This window comes from Colossoma macropomum, unplaced genomic scaffold, assembly GCF_904425465.1.
Source record: "Colossoma macropomum unplaced genomic scaffold, Colossoma_macropomum, whole genome shotgun sequence".
Taxonomy (NCBI): domain Eukaryota; kingdom Metazoa; phylum Chordata; class Actinopteri; order Characiformes; family Serrasalmidae; genus Colossoma; species Colossoma macropomum.
Genome location: NW_023494799.1, coordinates 39,582,546 through 39,605,671, shown reverse-complemented (window position 1 = coordinate 39,605,671; position 23,126 = coordinate 39,582,546). Strand labels below are relative to the sequence as shown.

Here is a 23,126-nt window from a genome sequence, read left to right as displayed (position 1 = left end):
TACAGGAAATGTAGTCATACGGTCTTCCCCATAAACTTTGACCAATCAACATCAAGAGTTCTTTCACGATCAGATTCTCACTTTCTGATTATCTTATCAGCCTAAGCATCATGTACTTAACTGTGGACGAGAAACTGCCTGGTTAAAAAAAACATTTCTGATTCTGCATGAAGAAACTGAGTTTCCCAACTCTGATCCTGGACTTTCCCCCACCCTGCATGTTTCAGAGACCCCTCAGCTCCCAACACACCTGATCCAACGAATCAGCTGATTAAGGACATATGTTCACATTTGCCATGCCTTGTTTAAAGTAAAACAAACCCTGGTAAGATTTCTCTGTTAGCGTGGTTCACTAGAGTAAGGTTAAACGCTGCCATTCAAACTCAAAAATGCATGTTAAAATAATAACCAAATAAGCAGCCTGAGACCCCCAAGGAGGTCAGTCTCGGGCTACTTTCACACAGAAAGAAACTATAACAAGACTAAACACATATATAAGCACCAAACACAGGAGCGATTTCAAAATGTGAAGCAATCACAATATGTAGCAATATAATCATATTAGTATTGTGGCCACGTCATCTCTTTCTCAAGAGAAGATCAAATAATAAAAAGATGAACTGTATTATGAATGTGTTTTAAAACTAAACAGATATTCTTCCTTTTTTCAAGTCATATCTCAACTATATTATGTATCAAGGTGCCAAGCTGTCACTGCAAAAGCCACTCCAGGGTGTGTTTCCGTGACTTTGCTACCCAAACCATGAAAAACCAGTACTGCACTACCTTTTGCAGCTTATTACTTCAGAACACAACAAGGCAAAGATAAAAACAAGATATACATAAAATCCATGAGCTCAGTTAGGCTGTAGTACAGCTCTGAAAAATCACTAAATATACGTCGTTAAATCTGCCCAATCAGGTGTTACTTATTATCTGCACAACTTCTGTTTGTCTTGGTTTGATGTCAAATATGTCAACCTGAACTCAAAGCAAAGCAAATTTAAAATACAGCAATGTGACTGTGTATGTCTGTCTGTCTGCCCTGCTATGGACTGGCGACCTGTCCAGGGTGTATCCTGCCTTCCGCCCAATGACAGCTGGGATAGGCTCCAGCACCCCACCGCGACCCAGAAGGATAAGCGGTTTAGACGATGGATGGATGGATATATATATATATATTATATATATATATATGTATCAATAACACACAGTCCTACTCTTCAAGCTTTCTGGAGAATATATCAAGTAATGAAATGATGAACTGTAAGAGCGACCCCTTTTTTAAACTGTATAGTCCCATAATTCACTGCAACTGCTGGAGAGAGCCCCACAGTCGTGGCCGTATGGAGCTATCCGCTGAGAGTAGCTAACAATAGTGAGCCACCATCCTGATTCAGTACAGCTCAGAGCTTCACACAATCTACCACAAGAACATACAAGAAGATACATGATCCAGAGCCCTCTGTATAACAGAGCGTTTACTGAGACTGAGCTCGCTTGCAGTTTAGAAGAGAAACACCCTCATTTTAGCTGTCCAGGGTTTATAGCTCCAGATCCAAGGCTGAAAACTCTTAAGGTCTAAAAAAAGAATCATTTAGAGGCTCACTGGCAGAGATCAATTTAAACAGGGGTCTCTTTCAGAGCACTCAATAAAGACAATCGAGGGAGAGATGGGCGCAATCAATGCAATTAACTCCCGTTCCTCTATTTCAGTCCTCCAGGTGGCAGTATAACATCAACTGAATGCGTGAGCACTGCAGATTGCACTCAGTGACCCTCAAATCTCTCTCTCATTTCCTCTGTTTCTGGCTGATATAACCCTGCATACATAAAAATATATACACTGTACATAAAAAATCAAAGAGCAGACATATACATAGTACAGAATACATATTTATGTATTTAAAATATAGTCCATTTTATAATATACTATAATATATACGCACAGCAAATATGTGATTAGTTGAAAAAAAACTATCTATTTATATTCACTTGTTATGTCAGGTTATCTGCCTTTAAATTTAATCTCCACTTTTGAAATATGAAGGATTCTGGATATTAACTTTATTATAACGCTGCTGTCGGAACAAAACCTGGTTTCTCTGAAATGAAAACTTCATAGCTGAAGGAAAAATCATAGTTTACTTTCAATGTAAGTCAACGGAACCAGACTTTTTTCCAAGTCATTTTAGGCCGTTTCATTTGGTTCATTCATCAGAAAATTCACACACTATGTAAAAGACAACAGGCCTTTTCAAACTGTGCAAAAACTGTAAAATGACGAAAATGAAGTTTTGTTCTGACTGCAGCGATAATGCAACACAGCTTTCGAAGTCATTTAGAACCTTCTAGCTCCGTTTGTCATTCTGAACACATCGAACATTCCCATTTTTATTTTTTTGCCTCTTCCTAAAGCCTCTTGTTTTGCAGATGTTAAAGATTCAATTAATTAAATTGTTAAGATGAAAATCAAGTCACTCAGAGTTTTTGATGTTTGATGTAAAATTTTCCACTCTGGAGAAAATCACAGAACTGCTCACAGTGGCAGTGATGGGAACCGGACGCCTGAAGCATTTAATGCCTCTAAAAGCCCCCTGGTTAGTAATATTTTGTGTGATGCCTGAGACATTGTTCCACGACAGTTTTGAGAAAGTTTTGGCTTAAAATGTATTTTTTAAATTACATTCATGCAGCGTGTTCAGATTCGCCTCAATTTTACCATCATCAACACTGTGTACAAAAGAACAGAAGATGTACACCCCCACCAAGATGGACACCCCCACCAAGATGGACACCCCCACCATCATTAATTTTTTTAAGAATTATTTCCTTGGTTAATGTATTGTGGAAATTGTGCTTCACTGTATCCAAGAGTCCATAATTCCAGCTATATTATTTTCAGCTGTACTATACTTATCAATCAATATCACTTAATACTGTAATACTCTGGGTCCACCTGTCAAACCGAATTCTACTTTAACACAAATGTTGGAACACTATTCCAAACACATTCAAACCAGAGGTCTCCAAAGCTACTCCTGAAATGCCACCATCAAAACCTGACTTAATTTCACATTTAACGTTCTGAAAGATTTTGCTTTGGAAAACTTAAATATTGAGTTGAATTCTCGAATATCTGAATCTTTAAAAACATTGTCTTTTCCTTACAAACTGTCTGTGAGAAACAGTACAGATACATTATAAATTCTAAAATCAAGCTTAAAATGTACTGGAACCTGGGAAAGCGCTGCTCCGTTCTGGCCAATCAAGAAGCCTCCCTGACCATCAGTTGTGCAAACCCAAGCAGAAATAAGGAATATGCAACAAAATACTCACCTAAATAAAATGCTAAATACTGACCTTTATAAAGGAAAGAGACACTAATCTTTATCCACTATCACCTGCCTTACTTGAGTCTTCAACTCATTTCTGGGCTCATTTTGAGTTTCAGTCAGTAAATCTGGTCATTATAACTTTTCTGACAGATACAAATAAGTATAAATAACAAATTCAGCTTCAAAAGTGATGAACAAGACACAAATTGTATTTATAGTGTCCCAAGATTACTTTTGAGCAGTGCAGGTTCACTGTTGGTTTGGACAGTAAATTAAATGGTTATATTTGTGTTGTAGACACTGCAACCCTTGGTTCATATCACTACCACCACCACTAAAGAAGTGAGTCGTTAGGTTTCTCTACAATGCACCATTTCACAGTAAACACTCTGAATGACTTTGTTTATATCTCGATGGTTGAATTACTCAGACAGAAAAATCGGTGGAATTCCCCTTTAATTTGAGAATGTCAGGCGCATAAAGGGGAGACAGACAGAAAATTCTTCTCATATCTTCAGAGTTGCTTATTGACTAAGGTGTGTCTCTGTGGTCACCCCCCCCCCTCCCCCAGAACAGTTTTACACTGACCACAGATTTGCTGTAAACATGCCATTCAGTCACTTTCAGTTCAAAACACACATCTAAAATGTTCAAGACACCCAATTTCATTCTGCATCGCCCAACCAAGACACATACTGACGCTGGAAATGTCTGAAACCTGAAAGGCTTCATTTAAATAACCTTTTGTCTAAAAACTCTCCATCTTGAAACCTGCTCTGAAACTGACTCTGCATTTTGAAAGTGGGTGGGTGAGCTTAACTGGGGTTAAGAGGTCAAAAAAAAACAACTATGTTATGGCTGGAAAATCAATGCTTGATTGACAGCTGGTGAGACTAAACATTTGGCCTTCGGTGTATTTTCATTATTGAAAAATATTTTGGACTGAAATGGAGTGAACGGAATGTTTTATGACCATATTTTGAGGCAAAAGAGCTACGCTTGTTTGATGGCTGAGGAACATATTAATTACATCCAAAAAAAAAGCATACAATTTTCCTCACACGCCAAATGTAGTTGATTTACACTGAAGCTAAATCAGTAGTAATGGAATTTTTATTTCCTCAAATAGCATCATGGAAACCGCGTGTCTATGTCATCGCATAACTTTAAATGACCTACCGTAATCTATATAAATGGACAAAACGATGGTCATCTTAGACTGTAAGGTGCCGGTTTTAGCTATGCAACCATTTTGTCCATCATTATATATAAATGCCAAAGTGTCATTAACTGCAAACTCAATTCTAAAAAAGTTGTGATCGTAGGTAAGACCGACAGCAGTGGTGTGCAAATCTTTCTAGACCTGTATTCAACTGAAAACAGTACAATGACAATATATTTAATGTTTCAACTAATTAACTTTATTGTTTTTCTGATATATATATATATATATATATGCTTATTCTAAATTTAATGTTTGCAACATGTTTCAAAAGCGTTGGGACAGGGATATGTTTACCACATATGGTACATGTGTGATGTACCATTTGTTACATCACTTTTCCTTTCAACAACATTCAGTATTGCGTTTCATAATGCACCTCACATTTTCAATAGGAGACGGGTCTGTACTGCAGACGGACCAGTCTAGCACCTGCACTCCCTTACTACGAAGCCATGCTGTTGTAACACATGCAGAATGTGGCTTGGCAGTGTCTTGCTGAAACAGCCATGGACAGTCCTGAAGAAGACGTTGTCTGGAAGGCAGCATATCTTGCTCCATAATGCTGCTGCATCAACTCAGACTATTTAATTAACCATTGCTCCACCTGTTTTCCCCATTTTGTATTATAATACTTTATGCTAACGCTGTTGGCTATCTGGTGTCGACCAGGGGAGGACGGGTTCCCCTTCTGAGTCTTGGTTCCTCTCAGTGTTTCTTCCTCTTGCTCTTAGGGAGTTTTCCTTGCCACTGTCGCCACTGGCGACGCTCATGGGGGCTCGGACCCAGGTTATTCTGTAAAGCTGCTTTGTGACAACACCTGTTGTAAAAAGCGCTACATAAATAAACTTTGACTTGACTTGAATGTACCCCTCAACATTAATGGCGCCTTCACACATGTGCAAGTTACCCATGCCTACTAACACGCCGTCTCACCAGAAACACTGGCTTTTGAACTTTGCACTGCTGACAGTTGGGATGGTCTTCTCTCTCTTTGGCCCAGAGAACATGATTATCCCATTGTTTCATAAGACCAGTATTTTCTGTAACTATGAACGGTGGACTCGTCAGACCACAGCACTTGTTTCCATTTTGCGTCAGTCCACCTCAGGTGAACTCTAGCCCACAGAGGTTGGTAGCTGTGTGTGCACTGTATGTTGTCAATATATGGGTTCTGCAATGCATAGTAGGGTCTTAACACACATTTGTAGATGCAGTGATGAACTCTGTTTACTGACGAGGTTTTCCAAAGTATTCCTGAGTCCAAGTGGTTATACTAATTACAGAAGCACGTCAGTTTTTAAACTAGTGCCGTCTGAGGGTTTGAAGATAACGGGCATTGTGTACTGCTTTTCGGCCAACAAACAAATTTTTTCAGACTCTCTGAATTTTTTTAAATAACGTTATTGACTGTATATAGTGAAACTGCGCATTGAGGAATGTTGTTCTTAAACTGTGGGGCTATTGCTCACGCAGTTTTTCATAAAGTGGCGAACCTCAACCCATCCTTGCTCGACTGAGCCTTTTGTGAGTGCTCCCTTTTCATTCAACTGTTTTTGAACATGCCACAAGCTTCCTAGTCATACGTTGCCCTTGTCTCAGCTAGGACAACATGGCAAAAATGTAATATTACACAATATACAATTTGTTACGATATATATTTTCTTACATCTGATAAACTGAAATGGACAAAGTAGTGCTACATATGAACAAAATAATTAAAAACTAAAAATAAAAGGTTTATGTTCAACATTGCACATATTGCGCTACACTGAATATAATTAAACAGGACTAATTTTGCTCTCGTTGTAATCAAACATGCAGTTTTGTATGATATGCCCACAAAAGTATACTGTGACATATTGTGAGATAATTTATTACCATAACTATAAATATTGTTATACTGCCCAGCCCCAGTCCCAACTTGAGGAATGTGTTGGAATGTGTTGGCATCAAATTCAGAAATAGTGCAAATTTAAAAAAATAATAATAATAAATTTGATGAGGTGAAATATTTTTTAAATACATTTTGAATTAATACCTGTAAAAGATTACAAATCTGTGCTTTCTGTTTTATTTGCACTTTATCTACTGTACCAACTTTTATGGAATTGGATTTGTGTGAACACAAGTCTACCTACTGAGCTTAGATCACGTTTTACTTTATTTGAGATGCAGTCAAGGTAAGTATGATCATTATTCAGGCAAGCAATTTGGGACAGAACTGAGGTTCGTCTGGCTTACCTGTCTCTGGAGCTCTAGATCAGCCTTGTTCCCCACGAGGATCATGGGAAATTCATCTCGGTCCTTCACCCTCAGAATCTGTCTTTGGAATTTGTAGATCTCCTCGAAGCTAAAAGAGACATCAAACTCTTCAGACTGACTGTAAACCTGTCTAAAGCACATACAATACAAAGCACATACACACATGCAATAAGACATGTACACATACACACATACACATTCAAAGGGGGCAGGCAGATGTGTTTCCGGCTGTGTTTGGGAGTTCCCCATCTCCTCCGAACCCCAGAGGAATGCAGCCATGTGACCACATGAATAAAGCCCACTCCTCCAGCTGCAGTCCATCTCCTTTGCCCTAACTCTCTTTCTCTCTCTCTCAGCCCACAAGTACTATCCAGCACCCAAGATAGCAAAGGGGTCACTTGGTTCTCATAATGTTACAACTTTCCTGAAACAAATCCGAATGCTAGTTAACTAACATACGAGGAAGAACGCATGCATGTGTGTTTGACTCAAATCCCTGCTAACAGTTAGGAAGAAGCAGAGAAGGTTAATATGGTCACGTGGTGTTATCAGGGCTTTTCCGGACAGGATTACTCCTAGTCTTGGACTAAACTGCAGGGCCTAAAATTAGGATTAATCTGGGTGTGAGAAGCTGCCCCATAACGTTGGGAGGTCGCGAGTTTGATCCCTGGTCATGCTACAGCCGTCCGTGGCCGAGAGTCCAAGAGAGCCCAATTGGCCCCGCTCTCTGGGTGGGTAGGATGTACCCCCTTCTTCCTCCCTCTCCCCCCATCACCCAAACACACTGCTAGTCAGCGCAGGTGTCTGTAAGCTGACGTAACAGATCTGGCAGTTGGTGTTTTCCTCTAAATGTGTTCGGCTGTCCAGTGACGTTGCATGAGCGGCAGTTCGAAAAGATGCGGTGGTGCTTCACAGGTCTCGGAGGAAGCCTGTGTTAGCCTTCGCCCTCCTAGCGCCTGTGGTATCGTGTGACTGGGGGAGTCCTAACTACTGGGTGGAATTGGAAATGACTAAACTGGGGACTAAATTGGGGAACCCCTACCCAAAAAAGGAAGAATGCAGAGTAACCAAACTCTGCTACATCAAACTATCATATTTAACGTGTGTGTGTGTGTGTGTGTGTGTGTTTGTGTGTGTGTGTGTATACAGTAACACTATTACACTGTTGGACAACTTATGACAGTATATGACGTCTACCATGACATGTTTATGGCATGGTTAAATCAATGCTATGCAGCAAGGTTCAAGTTGTACCTAATGTAAGTTAATCAGTGTATGGGGACCCGCATGTGTGACGCACGGACGCACATGCACACGTGTGAATCTGATGGAGCTTTTCTCAAGTGCCTGCAAACACTTAGATAGGAACACTGGGGTTTACAAAATTCACTCTTTTCATAGCTACAGCTTCAGACTACACCTTTTCGGTCAGTACTTGTTTTTGTATCAGTTATGTCCATTAATTTTGTACCTATAATTTTCCCTTTTATTTTTGTGTTACCTATTATTATTATTTTTTTTCTCTTCTATTTTCATGGGTGTAAACACCTTGATAAACCAAAATAAACGTATTAATAATAATAATTATAATAAATAAAAAAAACTTATAATCTTCCTGAAAGATATAAGAGCATAAGAACACTACTTAACGAATACAAAACTGCTGTCTGACATTTTTTACACATCATTTAAGAACGGCAGCTGCCCATTACACTGTGAAAATGGTATGACAAATGGACCGACAGACATGGTCCACTTCCATTATTTGGTGGAATTCCAAAGGGAAACCAACATTTCTGCATAATTCAATCACTGAGATGTAAACGAAGTCAGTCAGAGTGGTTTGATGTGAAATGGTGCATTGCTGAGAAACTTAACAACCTGGATGCTCTTTACAGTGGTGCTGATGGGAACCAGGGGTTACAATGTCTACAGCACAACTGTAGCCATTTTATTTACAATCCAAAACGACCAGTAAACGTACAAACAGGGGTCTTCTGAGTGTTTAAATGCAAAGCTGATGATGGTAAAAGTGTGGTAAATCTGTGTGGGTGGTACTTTGCCTCAAAACACCCAGCATGTATTTCCCTCAGCATGGATAGACAGTGGTTTCCAGCATGTCAACAAATTCTCACAAGTCGAGGCTGCTAGAATTCATCAGAGCAGATTTGGAAAGTCATATTATATTATCTTGCTGGCTACTTTTGATAAACGTGGTGAATCGTGTACCATACCTGCCACAAAACCACAGTCCAGTGCTTCTTTTTTCTTTCTATAAGCCGCTGGAAAACAAACCAAACTCACTTTGTTGATCTGGCCGTGATGTTCTTTAAGTTTCCATCACCTCTTCCGATTTTAGGCTGATAAGAGAAAAATATATTTTAAGACTGCAGGGCTGTTAATGTTTGTGGTGCACGCTGCAGTCATTTTCTCACCTCTCGAGTTAATAATAAGTGGCATTATGTATTACCAGTCAAGGTAACACAGATATTCAATTTCAGGACATTTTCTTCACCTAAACCAGAGATTTTCATCTGTGTAAGTACTACTGCGTAAGCTGTGTTTACTGGCTGTAGCTACAGGCTAAAGAACCAAACAGAGGAGAAAGTAGAGGATGAGAGTTAATATTGAGAAAATAAGATTTTGGGCCAAAACCATCATAAAACAAAGTAGGCAACATATTTGTAACCTTCTTGAATGACTTTTGTGATGTGCTTTTTACAAACATTAACCACATGAAGCTGCTCTCACGTAGAACTGAAGATTTCTGCACGCTGCCATGTTTTCTCTCACTCTCTAAAACATGCGTGTGGCTTCTGTTCTTTCTGAATGCACCGTGTTCGTGTCTGAGCGAATGCGTGAGCTCATTCAGAACAGAACTGAAGCGCTTACTGATTCAATCAGGGCAGTAATAAAGTTCGACTGACGAGTGACGTTTTATGATTCATGTGTTTTCTTGTTCTGAATGGGAGTTCGTGACAAAAGTCTCAGAACGTTAGACCTTATAAATATTTACATATCAAATAAACGCAACACCAGCAGTCAGAAATGTCATTATTAAAGGAAAAAGAGCAGATTAAATTAACAGTAGTCGCTTTTTTGTGTCAACCTAAAAGGGTTAAATGCTTTGAGTGTGTAGTTCTTTTCAACCTCGCTGTAAACAGACCTGATCGGTGTGCTTCTCTAGAATGGAGCATTTCACATCAAACCACTTTTTAAAAGGAAAAAAACAAACACTGTAATAACTGATTTAATGCAGACATTTTGCAAATTGGATGGAATTCCCCTTCAACGTACACTTAAAGCTGAATGTTTTTCCTTTTTCTGAAAAGTTACCATTTCAGAGATGCAAGGTTTTGTTATGACACTGACATTACAGGGACTGGTGTGGGAGTGTGTATGTGTGTGTGTGTGTGTGTGTGTGTGTGTGTGTGTGTATTCAAAGGCACTTTTCTCAGGTCCCTGCTGACTGTAGTGCAAACAGTTCGAGGGGAGCGGCGGGGTTTAAAATGTCACTCTTTGGTAGGACGAGCCGCCATGAACTCCGCAGTGACTGCCAGCGAGTCTCAGGCAGCGTGTCGAGAGCGGGCGAGAGAGGAGGTAATGTAAACGAAGGAAGGAAGGACTGTTTACAGCATAAACATGGGGAGGAAAGGACCCCGAGGGGGGCATGGGCACACATAAAACACAAACACCAGTGCTCAAAATCTCACACACACACACACAGTGAAGCATCCAGAAGCGCCTGATTTGAAACGCTGTGTGGAGAGTGTGAGAGGTAAGCAGACGCAGAGCCTGCAGGCCGGCTAATAATACTGCTTGTGTGCGAGACAACTGCCTAACGGGTAAACAAGTCAAACTGAAAGTCAAAAGAACCCCAGCGATAAGAGGAGAGGAGAGGGGGTGGGGGAATGGGAGGGGAATGAGAAAGAACGAAAGTGAGAACAAGAAAAAAAAAGTAAATGTGAGTTAAAGAGAGAGAGAGAGAGAGAGAGAGAGAGAGAGAGAGAGAGAGAGAGAGAGAGAGAGAAAGGAGGTGTTGCTCACCTTCCCCGGTCGGTGACAGAGAAGACGAGTAGGAAGCCCTCCCCTGTTCTCATGTATTGTTCTCTCATGGCCCCAAACTCTTCCTGCCCAGCCGTGTCCAGAACTGACACACAAATACACACACAGGACAGCCATGTTACACACAGCAGGGTTTCAACTTCTGCTTTTGCTGTAAGCTCTGCAGCAAACAGCAGCTCTGCTTTACCTGAACACATATGGATAAATATGCATGTTAAACACGCTAATTGTTTTTATAAATACACAGTGCTGTAAAAATGTCTTGGGCATCTGAGTAAATGATATGTAAACCCTTCCTCTTTATTACAAAATAAAAAAACACCCACATTACAATAAACTTAAAAAACATTATAAAGAATACATCTCCACAGCTCTTCTCGAGGAAGCCCAGTAGTCACCATCCAATATTTTATCTAATCAATCCTTCAGTGAATTAATATTAATGTGCTGCTAATGTTATTTAACAAGTTCATGCGAAAGCTGAAGTGCACCGAAAAGTCAGGAATCAAACCTGTGATCTTCTAACCATCAAATAGCAAAGCAAAAAATATCAAAACAAAAAATGTCACATTATATATTATGTTTATTTGTATTTATTCCAATGTTAAATATTGTTTTATGGGCAAAAACAAACTTACATTTCAGATAATCAGAGTCATTTTTCATGGCTGTCTATTGTACTATGTTGGTAAAGAAGCCGTTTATTGGGGTCCTCTTTAGAGTTCGTCTAATGGGCATGTTCGCTACACACTGTGACTGATTTTAAAATAGTTATAATAATTATAATAATAATTTTAATAAATGAGCATTAATGGTGTTTCTTTTAAAGGTAGTATATATATATATATATATATATATATATATATAATTTTTTTTTTTTTTTTTTTAATTTTGATGGGTAAATATTCTGAAAGTATTCTAAAAATGTATTCTGAATGCTGCCTTTACAAAATGTACGTTGGGCTGAATACAGATACATAATCCCTGTATTCTGAATATGTATTCCTGATACTTGTACTCCGTTACATCCTAATATTGGTTACAGACTTCTATGTTTTAAAGTTTGGAGTCGTACACTGGACGCAGTTCAGCACATCTGAGCTTAATTTTGAAAAATAAATGTTTCTTTGAAAGCCTTCATTCCACATTACAATACATCACAGCATTTTTACTGTCGCATCGATTCGCACAAGATTAATATGACCTGGAGTTGCTTCTACGGCTCGTTTTATAGATGGTAAAAGTGAATTGTTTCACAATTTGTAAGCACGTGGTGTGTAAAAATGACTGATACGGCACACTCAGACAGGTCTAAAATCACTGAAAAAAACAGAAGTAACAACTTTATCATTACCTTCCCATGTAAAACTAACCCCATCCAAATAGCACTTGAGAATTTTGCACAGAACTGTACAGTCATACACCGATCAGGCATAACATTACGACCACCTCCTGCTGGACTGAGAGTAGTCCACCAACCTAAAATATCCAGCCAGCAGCGTCCTGTGACCACTGATGAAAGACTAGAGGATGACTTTACATCTACAAGGTGGACTGACAAGTTGGGAGTGTCTAATAGAGTGGACAGTGAGTGGACACTGAGGTGTTTAAAAACTCCAGCAGCACTGCTGTGTCTGATCCACTCATACCAGCACAACACACACTAACACACCACCACCACGTCAGTGTTACTGCAGTGCTGAGAATGATTCACCACCCAAATAGTACCTGCTCTGTGAGGGTCCATGGGGGTCCTGACCACTGAAGAACAGGGTAAAAGGGGGCTAATAAAGTATCAGAGAAACAGATGGACTACAGTCTGTAACTGCAGAACTACAAAGTGCACCTATATAGTAAGTGGAGCTGATAAAATGGACAATGAGCGCAGAAACAAGGAGGTGGTCAGAATGTTATGCCTGGTCAGTGTATGTATAAATGTAACCTGTGATCAGGTCAGGGACGGCCAATGAGACAATATTTTATCATTATCGCCAAAAATTATGCTTTTCTGAGGATACTGTGAATATCATCAGTACTTGAAGACCACTAGCCAATGTAATGTACTAGTGATGATTTCACTAATCATTACAAAGAGAGCACAATTACCTAATTATTAAATTTAGTGCAGCGCAGCACGTTTCGTACTTTCATTGTATTATTTCATCGTACTTTTTTATTGTTTATGCCAATCTTGATATTGGCAAAAAATTTATTATGAAGACATCACTAAAATTTTTTAAAATAATTTTCTTCTGAAAAATTTTAAGCCTATTACATACGGTTCACAGATAAAGCCTAATTTAAAGACAGTGATGAACAATATATCACTGCTCAATATGTTATTCATATAAAAATGAGGAAACCTGATCGGCCTTATAGTTAAATTTTGTCGCCTAATTTTGTTTACGCACACTGATGCATACAGTCACTGGTGATGCATGTAGTCACTAGTGAAAGGGTGTTTCCATTCTTCTTCTTTCACGAATGAATCACTTACTGAAATGGAGAAAACAGCGCATAATACCACAGCCCCACACAGGGGGACCAGAGGCTGGATTCCCCAGTCCAGGCATGAATGGCAAAATAAATAATTGGGCAAAAATGCAAATTTACATTCTTCTATCATTATAAGTTGCTCTGATTGGGAGGAAATTCATCAATGTTTATAATAACTGTCGTCTGATTTAGCTGTATAAAATGAATCAACACTCCATCTTCATGCTCACTGTATTTTATATGTGGCTTACAGCATTAACTTGTATTAAAATACAAAATAAGTAAATTTTTTTGAATATTGATATTGGTAATAGGCACACTGGTCATAGATATCTCAGACATCCACAGATGTTTATCAGATGCCACACCCCCCCAACTCACTGTCCAGCCGCGCAGGCCTCTCGTCGATCACACACTGCTTTGTGTACGAGTCTTCGATCGTGGGGTCATAGTCAGTGACGAAGTACGACTAGGGAACAAGAGAAGAGACAACCATTACAGTGGATGTGTCAGAAAGACAGCTGAGAACATACAGTCACAGTCAAACCTTTGGATGACCTGATTGAATATTTTACATCATATCAAAGACACTTTGTTCTTAAAAGCTTGAAATCTATTTAAAGCAAATGTAGAAGTATGAAAGTTAACACCTATGTATGCATTTCCAACAGAAAATCTTGAAATTCAATGAAATCATTTGATGGAAAAGCATCTCACGCAGTTCCTCATGAAGATGCATGAAAGAATGATGAAATGAAAGTGTGCAAAACTATCAAGGTTTCAAGAATCTAAAATATGACTCACTACATAACTCTGTATAACTTTCACAGTTCTGATGTTATTCTAAAATGTGGAAAATCGTAAAGAACAAGGAAAATCTGTTCTAGTCTGTCAGGGTAAATTTATCCATTTCTTACATAACTCATACAATGCATTACTTAAAGCGATAGATTTTTCTTTTATTAAAAGTTAACATAATTTCCTTTTCATCCAAAATACAGACACTGTCAGAACAGAACCCAGTACCTTCAAAATAATGACTTTACAGGAGAAAAAAAACATTTTTAACTTATAATGAAAGTTAATGTAACAAATCATTTTGGACCATTTCTACTGATGCGGTCATCATTAAATTTTAACACAAATGCAAAGGTTAACTTGAGGTTCCAAATAGTGCAAAATAAGTAAACTAAATAATTAAACAAAAATGGAAATGTTTGCATTTTTGGGTGCCAGCAACGAGATAGTCGATCCACCAAGACTCGTCTGGTGCCTAAAGTTGGCTACTGTAGTTTTGTACGGGAGCTACAGCGCTAATGTAGTTAACAAATAATAGAAGCCTAAACGCCACCAGCTGGAGTTATTCCAAAGGCATGTCTAATTCATCACCGCTTGTCTAAAAAAAGTGTTAAGTCTCAAACAGACTTGCTTATGTAGTTTCTGACAGTATGACTTACTTCTACGTTTACACTGACAAAAGTAATATGCAAGTCTAAATACAGCAGCAGCAGCCCTCTCGATTTTTTTGTCAGTAGTTTTTAGACAGAAGTAGATCAGAGAGCGCCACAAACCACACTGTCCTAATGGTCTGAGCCAAACACGTCTGGGGGGTCAGTGATCTGGGGCAAAGAGAAAATTGTGTAAACTTGATTTTAAGCCTAACTATCGCTGTAAGTCTCAACAACAACAGTTTTCCTGGAAATTCCAGCGAGGAACAATCACGAGCCGAACCCAAGCTTAGGTGTCCCCGGACTCTCAGTGACCTCTGATTCATTAAACGCAGGCTTACAGTGACAACACAGACCCGACAGATGGAGGTGAGCTCTCGTATTTACGGTCAAAACAGTGCGACGGGTCAACAAAGTAGCAACAAAGATCAACTGTAGCCCTCCGCTTGCTTTTCAGCAGTATACACTGATTGCCCATAAGCGCTTCGGCGTTTGGCCCCCCGTCCCAACAGGCGAGAAGATTTCCTGCTAATCTAAACACAAGTGGGCAGCTCACCAGGGGGTGGGGTGTGCATTTTTCACATTTTTCTCATGTTTTGTAGGCTTCCGGTCCTGAGGGGCAGGTAGCTAATGTAGCAACAAGTTAACTCTATGTACTAAAAGCACAGGTCTGTGTCAAATAGACACACAGACACACAAACCCTGATGCTGGTGCCAGAACTGTGATCGTCAGGGTTGGTGGATTTAGGCCAAATCCTAATACATTTAACTTCTAAATCAATGGACTTCAGCCATAAAAAATGAAAGCACTGCGATTTGGCTCTCCTCTTATTCTGCCCTTGAAACATTCTTACCATTTCCAGTATTTTTGGAGGATTACATGAGGCGGCTTTGACAGAGAATTAATACCACCCCTGCGCCACGTTTAAAATGGGGTCTAAGTGGATTAGTTTGCATTACTTTGAAACCTTCCAGAATGAACAATGCAGTGTTTCTGTTAGCCTCAGAGCGGTCAGACAGAGAGGTGAGAATTTTGCCACATTTCATTTCTCCTTCTTTATCACTGTCTTGCTGTCTGGAACACACTCACTCTCGCACACACGCAGAGCTTCTCTGTATGCGGCGCGTGTAAGCCCCCCGTCACGTTCACTCGCCGGTGTTCAATAATTCATCAGCAGCGCTGCTTATGCAGTCTTCCTCTGCTCACTAGTGTGATAGTAAAGTGGGAGAATCTACCTGCAGCTAACAAGCCAGTATGATAACACCTACTGTTGGAACACACACACACACACACACACACACACACACAGTGCAGACGTTACTCTTCATTCATTTATTTTAAAGTCAAATCAGCCACTTATTGCAAGTTATTCATTTTTAGGACCAGGAAAAAAGCAGAAAATATGCATTTAACAGAAAATGATACAAAAACCTCAACAACTTAACGTTATATCTACATCTTCAGTGGTGTGTCCACACTTTGCCTTTATTACAGCTTCCATTCTCTTCAGGAGACTTTCAAAGAAATCTGAAGGGATATTTTTCCACACCTTTAAAGTTCAGTCTCAGAAGTTGGTTGCATTTTCTGCTCTGGGGTGGCCAATCTACTGTACAAGGAACACTATTAGTTTCTTTGTCTGAACTGCTTTTGCTCTTTCCTTTTCTCAGAAACAGCTTCCTCACAGCTACACGTCCTTTCAGACTCAGCGCTGAGTCGTCTTCTCACAGTGGAACGATGGACAGAAATGGATGTTTTCAGAAGATGAAAGCTTTAAGTGCTGTTTATCTGACAGGGACGGTTTTGCTGGTCTATCGGCTTTTGCGCAATTTCACATTTTCTTTACATCTTTTAATATGTTTTTGCTTTTTTCTCCACTTACTCTCCTTTGACTGCCCCCTGTTCTACTTAAAATACAGACAGACATACAGGTTTGTTTTTTTACAATATTAAGACTTGGGTCATATGCCTGTCCCACATGTGTATCATGTAACAAAGACTGGGTATCATTCAAAATATTTAGATACCATTACCAATACTGATACCTCGACATTGGTACTGATTCTGGAGTGACTTTTGCGAAACCTTCTAATTGTTTTATGAGGGACATACCTTTTATTACCAAAACAGGTTCCAATAGTTACGTTTTTCTTTTTTAAACCCAATTTTTAACCCAAATGCCATCACTAGTTAGGTCTCCTCACAATTACTCAATGCTACCAAGCTGGGAGGGTGAGGGCTAGTGCACGCCTCCTCACTAACATAACGCCCCTGGACACTCCATGAGCTTGGAGGAGAAAGCTAAAAGGCCTAATTGCTTCTGTGAAATAAAAAAACACAAGTCTGTAATAGTTAAATTTTAATTAATATAATCATTTTTGAACTTTGCAAGTATTGTAGTATTTCTCTTTTACTGCTAAGATTTGGTGGGAAACACCCAACAGAAAGTTACCCAGTCAGAGTTTATTCCTCTGTGATATCTCTGTAGATACAGCCAAACAAGCTCCTTTCAGGAGGCCTAATGTGTCACGTGTTTTGATTTCCACTGAGCGTGACCATTTTCATAAAAAAAACAAACAAACAAATAAACAACAACAAAAAAAGACACCACTCTTGGCCTTCCGGAAGTCCACTGACTATGAGTACGAATGGTAGCCTGACCGTCGTTTCAGTGTATTTTGGTCGTTTTCTTCATAACAAGCATAAAAAAATCGCTAATAGCATGCTAATGTTTCGGTAGCTAGCTAGCTAACTTTCCCGTTCCACCTTAAATAGTCCAGCAGTTCTGACGCCTGAAGCGCCAGAATGTAACTGCTGCACCATTTAAGGCGGAACGGGAAAATTCGAACAAGAAGCTGGTGAATATCTGACTTCAGCTTCATATCACTGAAGAATTAGGGGTGGGTGATAATAAATAATTGCCCCCCTCTTTAAAAGCATATGATGCCCTAAATGTAACTAAAGCCCAGCAGTGAGGAGCTGAACTTTACCCTCCTCTGCTGTCACTGCAGACTGGCAGGGTCGCCTACAGAGCAGCGCTAGTAGCTGTTAATGAAGTGATGTTGTTTTTATTTTTGTTCCATTTCGCAGGGCAAGAGTTCAACTCGAAAACAAGGGGTAGGGGTAAAAAGAAGAAATGGGATTGGGCCTTAGTCTGTTCTGGACATTTATCCCCTCAACTGAAGGCCTCGCTCTTATAGTCATGGTTCACCACTGCAAAAATGGAAATGCTTTTGCTCCATCGATTAAAAAAAAATCACACGTATGCATCACAGCAACTCCGCAAGTGTGACACATCAGATCGGTGAGTAAGTGCGAAAGAGATTTCCGGAACACGATGACATCACTCATCAGTCAGAGCTGATCAGGACAAGATGCCTCCCTGGGTCGGCGCTCTCCACTCACGGCCATTTAAATGCACTCCCTGTCAAGATGCCGCTCTGCTGAACTGAACGAGAGAATCTACTGCATATATAATAACAGCACAGAGTGATACTACTCTGACTGCTTCAGGGATGAATTCACGTCATGCTAAAAAGCTGGATGAAAGAATCTAAAACAGACAGAAATGAAACTGTCTGTGGCTGCTTGACACGACCACAAGCCCAGCCCAGCCCAGCGCACACCTGTCTTCCCTTCTCTGCGATGACACTGCTTAGTTGCCCTTGACCAGTCACATGCTGGAATCCACACTAATAATTAACTAGCACTGGAGGGGGTCTATCTCTTTTGGCCCGACGCTGTTTCTCCACTGAGCGTCACTACGTCATCACACTCGCACACACACACAGGAACACACACAGACAGAGTTCCGAGAAACAACTCCCTTGCACAGAGTGCAAACCACACTCTCCCCTTTATGAATAGACCAGCTATTCAAACTGTTGCATTCAACCGTCGTTTTCCTTCACTCTGAAACAGAGCTTCGCTCCAAACGTGCCAAAGCCGGCCTTGCTGTAATTCAATTCAATGGTACTCCCTTGCCCTCATTCAAACGCCTCAGTAAGTCACTGGGTGCTTTTTGTGTTTTGTGTGGCGCTTGGTACTTGCAGAAGCCTATAAAAGCTCTCTGTACCAGGGTGTACCAATTAAAGAGCGTTAGCCAGAGTTTCCATGCCAGCGGTGTCGTGTAACTCCCGGCAGCCACGGAGAGCGAAGCGGAGCGAGCCGCGAGGCCTTCTGGAAGAGGAAAAGGCTGGCTGGCTAGGGGGCAGACAGGCCACCTCCCACCCTCTCATTCCACTCCACTCCAGAGGAAGGAAGCTCCACCTACGCCGCATGGCAGCCGGCCAGCAAAGCACAGCATTCTGGCTAGCAATGATGTCACACGGGAGCCATTCCCATCCCACCCAGCCTCCCACCACTCTGCACTTCACTCATTTCCACTTCGATCATCTCTTCAAGCATTTCATTCGGCCCTTCATCCACTCCATCCATCCATCCACTCAACAGGTTCATACCTTTGCACAGTAAAGGATTGTTTGCACAGACAAAAGTGGGTCAGAGAGGACCGGCTTGAACCGGGGAGCATAACAGCAAGCTGCAAGTTTACTGCAGCACAGATAGCGAGGCCTTCAGCTGCGTACGAAGCAATAAAGGGAGCTCTGTGTTCGCGGGCCTGGCTCACAGCACACACTCTGAGGCAGGCTAAATGAGGATACGTGTGGGCGTGCAATGAACCCCACACACTTGCACCATCACACGCCCACTTCCTCACCAGAGACGGAACGCTGCAGCTCCACAGGTGGAGCTCAGTGTCACTTATTCTCATCATGTTCAGCTGAGGCCTACATAAGGTCGGCCTTATCAGATCTCAGCAGTGGTTGCCTTATGACAACGTTACGGTTATTGTGATACATGAAGTCATGATGTGCTATTCTGAGTACATTGTGGGTACAGTCAGTGCCTCTGAAACGCTGAACAACCGCAAGTATCACAGATGCAGATTAGAGATGCACCGATTTGATACCAGGTGTAGCTACCAGGATGATATTGACAGAAAAAAGCTGAATCGGATGTCAGAGGGGGAAGAAGAATGAATCTGATCCGACCTTGTAAGAAGTCTAGCTTGAAATAGCTCCTCACCCTGTGTGATGTGGTTAGCTGTGCACGTTTTCCTGTGGGGCAGCTGAGTGTCTGAGTGGTTTGAGTATGAATGTCTACTGCTAGATGCTCACCTCAGTGAAGTGCTCCAAATAAAGAGCTCAGTGTGTCTGTTTAACGAGTTTTCTTTTACTGTGTATTGTTAGAGCTCATTCTGAAGCTTAGTAGCTTTTAAAGAAAAAAAAAACACTGGATCAATATCAGCCAATACTCAAGGTTTCTCCTCCATGTAAACACCCCACCAGTTACGCTTGAGCTGACTGACAACTGTATCATCAGTTCCCAATAGTGTCCATCTATCACGGTTGTCGAACAAGATGGACAGTTTAAATGCCCAAAGCCACGAACTCGATGGCTTTAAGGTGCACAAATGTTATTATATTTGTCTGTTTAATGAGTTTTCTGTAAATATGTATTGTTAGTCCTGAATCAGCCCTGATAATGGCTTTAGAACGTTCTGGTACACCTCCCCCACCCCCCACCACCTACCTTGCACAATGCATCTTATTCACCAGCTTCTTACCCCAATTTTCCATTCCACCTTAAATGGTGCAGCAGTTAAGGCCCATTTCACCCCTCGCCCCTAACACTCAGCCCTTAGCCCTCTGTTTTGCATGTTCATGTCTAGGGGTAGGGTGTCCCGATTCTTGTTGAAATAGAGGGGGAGGGTGAAGTGTTGGGGCTACATGACCGGAGGTTTTTCAGAGACTCCAAACAGAGAGTTATGAGAAAAAAAACAAAAAAAACAGCAAGATGGAGAACAAGAGACCAAAGAAACCCACAAATGTGAGAATTTTCTCTGTTAAAAAATTATGATAATCACTGTATTGTCTTAGTTTAATGTCTTTTCAGTGTATTTTGGTCATTTTCTTCATAACAAGCATAAAAAAATCGATAATAGTCCAGCAGTTCTGACGCCTGAAGCGCCAGAATGTAAGTGCTGCTCCATTTAAGGTGGAACTGGAAAATTCGAACAAGAATCTGGTGAATATCTGACTTCAGCTTCATATCACTGAAGAATTAGGGGTGGTGATAATAAATAATTGCCCCCCTCTTTGAAGTCATATGATGCCCTAAATGTAACTAAAGCCCAGCAGTGAGGAGCTGAACTTTACCCTCCTCTGCTGTCACTGCAGACTGGCAGGGTCGCCTACAGAGCAGCGCTAGTAGCTGTTAATGAAGTGATGCTCTTTTTATTTGAGGGTCCCATTTCAGAGGGAGGATTTCAACCACTACTCCTTTTAACTCGGTTCCAAGGGGCAAGGAGACCCTCAAAAACATGGGTAGGGATTAAAATGAGAAATGGAATTGGGCTTTAGACTCTGACACCTGAGGAGAATTCAAATAAGAAGCTAACTTCAGCAGTCTGTACCTTGGACAGTTGATTAGCCAAGCTGTTTGAAGCTGAGAAAACTTAAGCCGGAAGAAGCGACGTGAACTCACCCCCATCTCCCGTTTGGGAACACTTTGTTTTCCAGTCAAAGTACAACAGTGAAGGGCAACAAGTGGTAGGCTGGACGATGACGGTGCCGGTGTTGCACAAGTATCAAATTTCTGTGCTAATAGGTTAAATATAAGTCATTTGTGAAAACTCAGACCCAAATGTCTCAGGTACCAGAGCGAGGAGTTGCACATTCAGAACTGGCCCTCGGGGGCCGTATTCACCAAGGGCCAATTCTGAATGTGCAACACAATTTACTCTGTACACAGACGCCTATAGCTTCTAATAACCAACAGGTTGTAGAGTTCAGCCCTATTCAAACTGTGGATTCCACAGTTTGCTGGGAATGAATAGTTACAGTATTATTCAACAAGCACTGTTTTCCTTTTGGGGAACAGAATTACCAAAAAATTAAATAAATAAATTATTGCTAAAGTTATGTTAGCAGTTTTGTCTGAATCTGTATTGAAAATGTATCGTATCATGATGCAAAAATGGCAATACATATTATATCATGAAATTTCACTGCACCTCTACATCAGACGAAGTGCAGTAGCTTTCCACGCATGGGGGGCTAAAAAGACTTTTATGTTGTAATTATATTAGTTATTAAAAATAAAACTGACAACACACAGCTATAGTAACAGTAGCCACAGATAAGTTTCAGCCATATTTTTAGTAAATCTTTCATTTTTTCAGCGCTGTGTGCATATGGTCGAACACAAGATGTTGAATAAGCTTTTACCAAAGGCATTACAGGTCTCTGTCTGGATTATGGCTCAGTTTTATACAAAGATAATCAAGACTTTTTAGCACAAAAATCAAATATCTAATTTAACTTAACTTCAAACTTGAAAACATCATGCTGGATTTAAAAAAATGTTCATTGTTAGAGTCCCAATGTCAGTCCTTTATGCTATTATTCATTTATTTTTTATTCTACTCTTAACAGTTTATTATTACGTGTTTAACTGAAAAGAATTCTAGGCTGTTTGACATTTTCACTGCTCAGTGAAAAGTGTTGATTTTGACAGTTTGCTACTGCTTCTTGTCCATTACAACTAGTTTAAAAATCCTCAGAGAAGCTAAATATTGTGACAGATCTGTGTCACGTATCATTAAAATGTCTTGAAGTATCATAATGTTACCCTCAAATACCAGAACGCCAAAGTCATGGCTAGGGCTACAACGTTATGCCAAAATAGGCAACGGATGACGCCATGATTGGCAGCATCAAGTACGATTAACAGAGAGCATTTAAGTACATAGGCACAAAGTTCCTAACAGGAATCTCTCTGATAGGCTGGACGATTCACAGGACACTCAGTGACACGAGACTAGTCAGTGCACTCATTCATATGCATGATTCACCATTCCTTTTAAAATTAGCATCATAAAAGATGTAAAGAACCTGATAACTAATTTAACCGAACGTGTACAACGTTATACCTGCAAGGCTTCTTTAGGATGACTACAGTTAACCCAGACACACATCCTGCAGTCAGTCATGAAGGGAAAAATCTGAAATGATGCTTCAGCTCTTTTAGATCAAATCTTACGAAACTACTTACGAATACTTATGATGAATACTTATATTTAAGATGAAATTCCAACATACTGTGCGAAAATAATGAGTTTTCATAGCATTTAATTGAATTGCTAGAAAGTAAATCATTATTTTGAGAAAATAATTCATTATGACATTAAAAATTTGTACATTATTTCAAGAAAACTAATCATCAAAGTAAGT

At 40.2% G+C, this 23,126-nt stretch overlaps 1 protein-coding gene across 1 annotated transcript in view; it reads right to left on the bottom strand.

Annotated features, from left to right (window-relative positions):
* Positions 1–23,126, bottom strand: part of rras2 (RAS related 2) — a 54,132-nt gene that overhangs the window by 5,405 nt on the left and 25,601 nt on the right. Inside the window, exons 2-4 of the mRNA XM_036586165.1 lie at positions 13,768–13,855; positions 10,873–10,975; positions 6,805–6,913 (exon numbers count right to left, since the gene is read on the bottom strand). Of these exons, the coding sequence (XP_036442058.1) occupies positions 6,805–6,913; positions 10,873–10,975; positions 13,768–13,855 (300 nt within the window). The remainder of the gene's footprint in view (positions 1–6,804; positions 6,914–10,872; positions 10,976–13,767; positions 13,856–23,126) is intronic.